This window comes from Glycine soja, chromosome 17 (assembly GCF_004193775.1).
Source record: "Glycine soja cultivar W05 chromosome 17, ASM419377v2, whole genome shotgun sequence".
Taxonomy (NCBI): Eukaryota; Viridiplantae; Streptophyta; class Magnoliopsida; order Fabales; family Fabaceae; genus Glycine; species Glycine soja.
Window position 1 is genome coordinate 11,119,438 of NC_041018.1, and position 9,169 is coordinate 11,128,606.

The 9,169-nt window shown below is 38.2% G+C and overlaps 2 protein-coding genes across 3 annotated transcripts; one reads left to right on the plus strand and one right to left on the minus strand.

The window, feature by feature from the left end:
• The first annotated feature begins 609 nt into the window (after window positions 1-609).
• On the plus strand, window positions 610-5,221 carry LOC114393274 (elongation factor G-1, chloroplastic). Of its 2 annotated transcripts, XR_003662521.1 has the most exons (5): window positions 610-996; window positions 1,368-2,782; window positions 3,232-3,744; window positions 4,034-4,319; window positions 5,131-5,221. XR_003662521.1 is itself a non-coding variant. In XM_028354548.1 (4 exons), the coding sequence occupies exons 1-4, from the start codon at window positions 729-731 to the stop codon at window positions 4,199-4,201; spliced, it is 2,364 nt and encodes a 787-aa protein (XP_028210349.1). In that variant the 5' UTR covers window positions 610-728; the 3' UTR covers window positions 4,202-4,541. The 2 variants fall into 2 exon arrangements, 1 of the variants encoding a protein (XP_028210349.1); XM_028354548.1 differs by lacking the exon at window positions 5,131-5,221 and having other exon boundaries at window positions 4,034-4,541.
• On the minus strand, window positions 5,185-8,858 carry LOC114393276 (hsp70-Hsp90 organizing protein 1). Its single transcript, XM_028354549.1, has 7 exons — window positions 7,848-8,858; window positions 6,486-6,774; window positions 6,236-6,321; window positions 5,923-6,146; window positions 5,749-5,815; window positions 5,592-5,651; window positions 5,185-5,500 (listed from the first exon to the last, which is right to left on the minus strand). The coding sequence occupies exons 1-7, from the start codon at window positions 8,733-8,735 to the stop codon at window positions 5,387-5,389; spliced, it is 1,728 nt and encodes a 575-aa protein (XP_028210350.1). The 5' UTR covers window positions 8,736-8,858; the 3' UTR covers window positions 5,185-5,386.
• Between the last annotated feature and the right edge of the window lie 311 nt (window positions 8,859-9,169).

Sequence of the window (9,169 nt, forward strand, 5' to 3'; positions counted from 1 at the left end):
TAATTGATTAATTTGTTCATAAAGATACTTGAATTTGAAAAAAATATATAGTAATTGATTATTTTAACACTTAATCAATTATTACAACAGGTGGGTATTTTCCAAAACATGTTAACAATCACTGTGTTGTAAAGAAAAGAACAAACTCTTTTTCACAATCCAGAGAATATATAATCAATACAATTGATTAAATATACCATATTTAAAAGAAAATATTCGGGTATACAAAATTACAAATAACGTGAGATTTCTTTAAATGTCTTAAAATATTATTGACGTGCTATTACTCATCAACACAAGAAGAAAAGAAGAAACATATATGATATTTAGTGTTTTGATAAGTTCAATCCTTTGGAATGACAGCCCTACTCAAAGGGCAGGGCCAATTGTTATCCACGTTGCGTTTATTTTCCAACCATGCAAAATGGATAACTCAAAACTCAAACCATGTAAGCTAAACGCATATTTTGCCTCAAACCACCGGTCATTATTTTTGCTAAATTTATTTCTGGTGAAGCATAAATTCTTAAAATTAAAAAATACCACAATTTTTTACGTATACATTAAATGTTTATTTATATTTATATATAAGTAAAACGGAAAACATAACACTATCTGCTGCCTAGTCCTTACCGAAAACTAGAGGCCAGGGTCTCGGAGTGTTTGGGTTTGTTTATCTTAAACACCACAAACACAGAACAGAGGTGTAGAGAAGAAAGCTCAAAAATATGGCGGCAGAGTCATCACTGAGGGTGGCGACTCCCACTCTTTGCAACCTCAATGGGTCTCAGAGACGACCAACCACCACCACTCTCTCTCCGCTTCGCTTCATGGGTTTTCGTCCTCGACCCTCCTCTCACTCTCTCACCTCCTCTTCCCTTTCACACTTCTTCGGGAGCACAAGAATTCACTCCAATTCTTCTTCTTCTTATTCTTCCATTTCACGCCAACATGCTCCGAGAAGAAACTTCTCTGTTTTCGCCATGTCTGCTGATGGTATCTATCTCTTTTTTCTCTAAGGTTTTTTTTTTTATGTTTTTCTAACTACGCTAATGTTATGAAAAAAAATTATTTTTTTCTCTTTAAATTCTGTTTTTTGTTTTTTGGGTTTGGTTCATTTTATGCATCATCCTTAAAATTTGTGTGTTATGCTTGAATTTTGGCTTGAGTTATCATATTAGGGGGAAAAGGCATCATTTGTCTGTGTCATGTTGAGGTTTTAAATGAGATAAGGTGTCTTAAAAGATAATGATTTTTGTTTGGTCTTTATATTTCCTATGGTCCAATTTTATTCCATGACTATGAAAAGTAGTTTGCTTTCTTTCTTTCATCCTTTTGAAAATGACCCTTTTCAATTTTGCTTCCAGACGCAAAGCGCAGTGTTCCATTGAAGGATTATCGCAACATCGGTATCATGGCTCACATAGATGCTGGAAAGACTACTACAACAGAACGAATTTTGTACTATACTGGAAGGAACTACAAAATTGGAGAGGTGCATGAGGGAACAGCAACCATGGACTGGATGGAACAAGAACAAGAGAGGGGGATTACCATTACTTCTGCTGCAACCACTACATTTTGGAACAAGCACCGGATCAACATTATTGATACCCCTGGTCACGTTGACTTCACCTTAGAAGTGGAGCGTGCTCTTAGGGTGTTGGATGGAGCTATATGCTTGTTTGACAGTGTTGCTGGCGTGGAGCCGCAATCGGAAACTGTGTGGAGGCAGGCTGATAAATATGGAGTCCCGCGAATTTGTTTTGTCAATAAAATGGACCGTCTTGGAGCAAACTTTTATAGAACAAGAGACATGATAGTAACGAATTTGGGTGCTAAACCACTTGTAATTCAGTTACCAATTGGTTCAGAAGATAACTTTAAGGGAGTTATAGACCTTGTTAGGAATAAGGCTATAGTTTGGTCTGGAGAAGAGCTGGGTGCCAAGTTTGATATTGTAGATATTCCAGAAGATCTTCAAGAGCAGGCTCAGGATTACCGTGCCCAGATGATAGAAAACATAGTTGAGTTTGATGACCAGGCTATGGAGAACTACCTGGAAGGAATTGAACCGGATGAGGAAACTATAAAAAAATTAATTAGGAAGGGAACAATATCAGCCAGTTTTGTGCCAGTGATGTGTGGCTCGGCTTTCAAAAACAAGGGAGTCCAACCATTGCTCGATGCAGTAGTGGATTATCTACCATCACCACTTGACTTGCCAGCAATGAAGGGCAGTGACCCTGAAAACCCTGAAGCAACAATAGAGAGACTAGCAAGTGATGATGAACCATTTGCTGGACTAGCTTTTAAGATCATGAGTGATCCATTTGTAGGTTCCCTTACGTTTGTCAGGGTGTATGCTGGAAAGCTAGGTGCTGGGTCTTATGTACTCAATGCAAACAAAGGGAAAAAGGAGAGAATTGGTAGACTTTTAGAAATGCATGCAAACAGCAGAGATGATGTTAAAGTGGCTTTAGCTGGTGATATTATTGCTCTTGCAGGTTTGAAAGATACTATTACAGGTGAAACATTGTGTGACCCTGATAATCCAATCGTGCTCGAGCGGATGGACTTCCCTGATCCTGTTATTAAGGTTGCAATTGAACCGAAAACTAAAGCTGATGTTGACAAGATGGCAACTGGTTTAATCAAACTTGCACAGGAAGACCCTTCTTTCCACTTCTCCCGTGATGAAGAGATAAACCAGACAGTAATTGAAGGAATGGGAGAATTACATCTTGAAATCATTGTTGATCGGCTCAAAAGAGAATTTAAGGTAATATATCTCATTCCATTTTTAAGAATTTTCAATGATCAGTTAGCATGGTTGTGTTTTATTAGCTTTTTATGTTTTCCAAATTTTTAACTCTCCAACCTTGATGCCGTGCATGAAAATATTACAATTAGAAATAATAATAGTTAATAAACATGGACATGATCGTATTAGATTATAATGGAATCTGTTTGCACTTTGAATTATCACTTATTACCTGGATAAAGTCTATGTCTATCATCTGATAAAGCATTAGTATTTGTTAGGTATACTATCTTCCTTTCCTTTTTTTATATGATTATTCCCTTTGCATGACCTTTTCCTTTCTCCCCCATCTCCTTTTCTCTCTTTCCTTCAGTAGTTTTATGTTAGAGTGTTTTTATATATTTTAATGATTATGTAGTAATAATATAATTTTATGAAGATCACATTATCTATATTTGTTAATGCAGGTGGAAGCTAACGTTGGTGCCCCCCAAGTAAACTACAGGGAAAGCATTTCCAAAATCTCAGAAGTGAAGTATGTGCACAAGAAACAATCAGGTGGACAGGGTCAGTTTGCAGATATCACTGTCCGGTTTGAACCCATGGACCCAGGTAGTGGATATGAGTTCAAGAGTGAAATCAAAGGAGGTGCTGTACCAAGAGAATACATTCCTGGTGTGATGAAAGGATTGGAAGAGTGTATGAGCAATGGTGTGCTTGCTGGCTTTCCGGTCGTTGATGTACGAGCAGTACTCACAGATGGTTCTTACCATGATGTAGATTCAAGCGTGTTGGCTTTCCAGTTGGCAGCAAGAGGAGCTTTTAGGGAAGGAATAAGAAAAGCTGGACCGAGGATGCTTGAGCCTATAATGAAGGTTGAAGTTGTTACTCCTGAAGAACATCTAGGTGATGTAATTGGGGATCTCAACTCAAGAAGAGGACAGATCAACAGTTTTGGTGACAAACCTGGTGGCCTTAAGGTATGTCAAATAACTTGGCTTCTCCTTGTCATATCATATTAGTTAGTCTATTAAATTTGAATGTATGACTTGAAAGTACTTGTTCTGTATTGTTTGTCTGAAAAATGCACAAGTTTCCAAATTGTTAAGTTTTATACACAATTCTAATTTCTGGGGAGAAACACTAAAACATGAAAGAAAGGAAAAGTAAAATATTTTTGTTCTGTTTTTCCTTTTCTTGAATATTGATTTTATTATTTGGATTGGAGCTGGACTGATTCTTTTCTTCTTTTCATGGCGACAAACACAGGTGGTTGATTCCCTGGTACCTCTTGCTGAGATGTTCCAGTATGTCAGCACACTCAGAGGGATGACAAAGGGCCGTGCATCCTACACAATGCAATTAGCCATGTTTGATGTGGTGCCTCAGCACATTCAGAACCAACTTGCCACCAAAGAGCAAGAAGTTGCCGCTTAATGTACTTGCTTGGTCTCCTAACAAGGAACTTTTTACCTTTGATAGTTGTATTATGTCCATTGTCAAATAGTTGGGTTTGTTTTTGGTATTTTTTTTATTGTAATTTTCCTTGTACTATACAAGGTTAGCCAACAAAAAAAAAATTCTGAAGAAAAATAGGAAACGATTTTTCTTCCCAAGTTGGAGAAAATGAACTGCTATGGAGAGCAGATAATACTGCATTTTTGTTGTTTGGGCGGGGAAGACGTGGAAACTTGGATTTGCAAAACCATATTGAGAACAAAAATTTATTTACCTATCTTTAGTTTTTAATACAAACTACAAATCGAATTTGTTCACATGATGATGATGCTTATAAGGTGAGTATAGCAGTACGTGCTGAATAATTTTGCCAACTTATTCACCGAATTCTGGTAGCACTATCCCATTTGATGCAATAAATGATACAGAAGCAACATTGATTAACTAATATAAAAGTTTGAATTTGAATTTGAATTTTGCAGGCATTGAGGATCTATTTTTATTTTTATTTTTTTTGACAGAAATGATCTATTGTTTACTATCATAACAAAAGCATAAATAAACCATAAAAATAGTAGTATAGAATTGAAACAGGAAAAATTACTGAAAAACCCCATCTTGAATTGTAAAACTAAATGACAAACAAATTCCAAATTACAAGTTTTTACTTTTTACTCAGATTTCATTTCCCCTGATTTTCCCGTTCAAACAACTAAAACGGCAGAAATGACTCTGTTCTAAGGTTTCCCAAAACTTACTAGACTCTGCAAGCCAAATCAACAATCACCATTACTCCAAACCTACTTTATTCTAAGTAAAATGTACACTTGAAACCAAAATTGTAGTCATTCTCAAAGAAAAACAAAATTGTACAACCCTAGACAATAACTAATCCACGATCGCGCTCCACAATTTAACTCAACAGAAAAGTCACAGCAATGACAGCATGCAGGAAGCACCAGTAAAGAGTATAAATGGACTGCATTTGACATGCTCAAATAATATGAATTCACCAAGACAAACGAATGCAGAGAGCCACACAAAATCTCCAAATAGCAAATTCTCCTTCTCTTTTTTCTAATCCAATCTATTTAAATTATATAGTTACACTGAAAAATACAATTGTCAATTGTTTCTCTGCTTGATTGCCACCTTCCATCAAATTCATCTCATCTGGACAATCCCGGCACTGATCAGCTTTTGAATCTTGTTCATCACCATTGGATTCTTCACATGTTCCTCTGCAGCTCTGGGATTTTCCTGGAAATCAGTCAATACCTGCATACATGCCCAACTCTCGTTAGCACAGCTAGTTCCTCTATTACATTGACACAACACACAGTAACTTTCAATCAACAAGGGAGCATACTTGTGTCATAACAGGGTCTTGCAGAATGCTTTGTATCTCTGGGTCTTGCATTGCCTTGGCCTGCAAAAACATAAAATTAAATATTTGCACACATGAATTGCCCATTTCAGGTGATTTAGTCAATAGAGTTCAAAGATTATCAGAACACAAGTCACACCTGTCTCTCCTTTAACTCCTCAGGTGTAAAATCTCCACGGCTAGCCTTATTAATTTGTTCTACACATCTGAAATGTATGATACTATGGTGATTAGGCACTTGCATTGTCATGGTGCATATGGAAAGTGGCAATATTCAACCCAAAAATAGCAGGAATGTAGCACGATACCATACCTTCTTATGCCATCAAGCAATTCCTGATTGTTAGGATCATGTTTCAAACCCTCCCTGTATGTTTCCAAAGCTTTGTCATATTCTTTCATGGAAAACTGCACTGCACCTTTCCTAGTATAACCCTTTGAAAAGGTTGGATCAAGCTCAATGCATTTCTCTGCATCTTTTAAGCCTTCGGGCATTGCCCCCAGTTTTGTATAGCATGCAGCTCTGTTACTATAAGCCTAAAAGAAAAGGGATATCTAAACAGATCAGGATTTGCATTCACTATTGAACACGAGGATTATCACTGCTATTCAACAGGTATTATTACCTTAGCATCTTTTGGGTTCCTTTTTATAGCTTCTGTATAATGCTTCGTAGCCTCAGGATACTTCTGCTGCTTGAATAATTCATTTCCTGCATTTTCAAAGTTTCCAGTATTTAGAAAGTTAGTTAATATTTTAAGCAGAGATAAGAAACTTATAGTCATGAAGATACATAGTTAAAGAGTGTTTCTTTTACAGGAGAAAAGATGCTTGCACGAGATGGAGAACCCAAGATTGTAGACAAAAAGATAATACCTTTTTCTCTCGCCTCATCAGCTAATTTTGGATCAAAATATTCTTGTTGCTCTAGTTCTTTCTTAGCCTTTTCAGCTTCGTTCAGTTTCTTCAAGGTGTCTGGGTTGCGGTTCTCTGTAAGTGCTTTCTGGAAAATCTCAATGGCAGGTTCAAAATCCTTAGAGCATTTAGCCATTTTAGCCAATGCAGTACCTTTCCTTGTCAAAGCTCTTGCTATCATCTTGTAATCTGATCTTAGTTCTTTTCCCCTCTCAACAGCCTTTTCACAATCCTTTATGCAGTCCTCAAACTGGTACAAAATAACAAAAGAAAAACCTCATCAATCAGATTGTGCATGAAATATTAACCAAAAAGAAAAGATTGAACATGAAAGCAAAATGCATGACACCCTCCTCCTGCCCCACCCAAAAAAAAAAGAAGAATGATTCACTAAGGGCCTGTTTGATTCATCTCTCACTTTTGTGCTTTAAACTGTTTTCTAAAACAATTCCACACAACTTGCTACTCAGATATCAAATTTTCATCCTTATTTCCTTTTTGAAAATTGTTTCCGAGGGAAGCTTTCTCATCTTCTTTTTTCATTCGTTCAGCCTCTCCTTCTACCCCACACTCTACTTCATGCCTCTCACCACCCTCCACCAACTGTCCGAGCAACCATGTTTAGTTGCTTGCATGTTGAAAACGAAAAACACTTTTTGAAAATAAAATTCAAACACACCCTAGGTTTTTTACACAAATCCTCATGTAATACACCAAAATACATAGAAAATGAAATAAAACCTTGTTTAAATGCACAGTCATGCCACGACCAGACTTGATCAAATTCCTTATCCAACAAATAGGCTTCAACGAGAATACAACTGCGAAGTAATCATGGCACGTGCAATGAGATAGATACATTGACTAAAGTCTAACCTACATACATTAATCCAATAATCCTTCCCCTAGTTCATCACCTAATCAATTCTCCAATCCAAACATACCCGTTCCCTAACATCAAACCTTGAATATCATTTTCATTATTAAAGAACACAACGTATCCTGCATACACGGACATAAATAACGCATAAAGATATAAAAACCCCAATTTTTGTTAACAAGCATTAAATTTTTAAGGCCTTCAACTGCGTGCATGGCCATATATAAATAAATATATATATTTTTTTTATCCGCAAACGTTAGTTGTTAGAATTCTTAGTTTTCGTTAGCAGGGGATTTAAACTAGCAACCTCTCCCCCCTTCCCTTCTACCTTCACCACTAGACCAAGCTTAAATCTCCGCGTACATGGCCATATAACACATAAAGACATAAAAATTCCGACTTTTGTTGATAAAGCATTAACACAAACGAATACTACATACCTTTCCCATCTCCAAGTAAACTGCAGCACGATTAGTAAGGTAGGAAATATCCTCATCATCCAACTCCAAAGCCTTGCTGTAATGTCCAATCGCGGTTTCAAAATCCTTCTTCTTGTAAGCAGCATTGCCAGCTTCCTTCTCCTTCTGAGCCTGCCCTTTCCTATCCCTCGTCTCCTTCTCCTCCTCCTCCTCCTCCTCCTCCTCCTCCGCCACTTCCACCGCCGCTTCAGGCTCGTGTTCAGATTCGGGCTGGGAAACAACCTCATCCTCGGACACGTCATCATCGGCATCGTGGTCGTTTTCGTCGTGGTTAGGGGTTTGAATTTTGACATTGAGCAAAACCCCAATGGCATGCATGACTCTCTGATCACTCAAATGCAGGTTGAACTTGTTGGGGTCCTTCTGGATGTCCTGCATGATCTTGACGAACTCGGGGTCCTGGAGGTTGGCACGTGCGGTGGGGTCGGCGGTGAGGCGGGCCCACATGTCGGGGCCGGAGAAGGCGGTGGCGAAGGGGCTGGTGGGGGGAGGGCGGGAGGCTGCGGCCTGGGCATCGGCAAGGCCGGATTTGAGGGCGGCATTGTCGGGGTCGAGTTGGAGGCCGGTTTTGTAGGCGGAGAAGGCGTCGCGGTGGCGGCGGAGGCCGAGGTGGGCGGCGCCGAGGCGGCTGTAGGCCTTGGGCCAGTCGGGCTTGAGGTCGACGGTCTTCTGGGCGTCGGCTAGGGCCTCCGCGTAGTTCTGGAGGGAGGCGTGGGCGGCGGATCGGTTGGAGTAGAGAACGTGGTTGGAGGGGGAAAGGGCGATGGCGTCCGAGAAGTGGCGGACCGCGGCGGCGAAGTCGCCGGCGGAGAATGCCGCGTTGCCTTTGGCTTTGGCTTCCTCGGCCATCGGATTGAATAGAATTAATTAAGTGGAACGGAGAAGTAGAGACGGATTTCGAAAAATGAAAAAAAGAAAAAGAATGAGAAGAAGGTGTGACTGAGGAGAGTGGCGTGTGGACTATTGACTCTGCAACAGTCCACTTTCTATTTTGTTCTAAATATTATGTTCATTTTTTTAATATAATTTATAGGATTTTATTACAATAATTTTCTATCAAACAATTGTTTAGCAATCTAAGTTTAAAGAATTAAAATAATTTTATTTGAAGTTTTAAGAAAAATAAATTAAAATTAAAAATAATTAAAATTCAGTCCAAATTAAGTTATTTTTTAAAAATAAAGAATGATACAGATTTTTTATATTTAAAAAAGTGACTTAACATAGAAAAAATAAATATAACGATAAATATGTATGTATATATATATATATATATATATATA

Excerpts from the sequence above, each read along its gene's own strand:
- LOC114393274 (XM_028354548.1), top strand. The coding sequence starts at position 729 with ATGGCGGCAGAGTCATCACTGAGGGTGGCGACTCCCACTCTTTGCAAC. Across the intron at positions 997-1,367 it reads TTTCGCCATGTCTGCTGATG|ACGCAAAGCGCAGTGTTCCA; the intron begins GTATCTATCTCT and ends TTTTGCTTCCAG. Across the intron at positions 2,783-3,231 it reads GGCTCAAAAGAGAATTTAAG|GTGGAAGCTAACGTTGGTGC; the intron begins GTAATATATCTC and ends TTGTTAATGCAG.
- LOC114393276 (XM_028354549.1), bottom strand. The coding sequence starts at position 8,735 with ATGGCCGAGGAAGCCAAAGCCAAAGGCAACGCGGCATTCTCCGCCGGC. Across the intron at positions 6,147-6,235 it reads GGAACCCAAAAGATGCTAAG|GCTTATAGTAACAGAGCTGC; the intron begins GTAATAATACCT and ends CTTTTCTTTTAG. Across the intron at positions 5,816-5,922 it reads TTGCTTGATGGCATAAGAAG|ATGTGTAGAACAAATTAATA; the intron begins GTATGGTATCGT and ends CATACATTTCAG.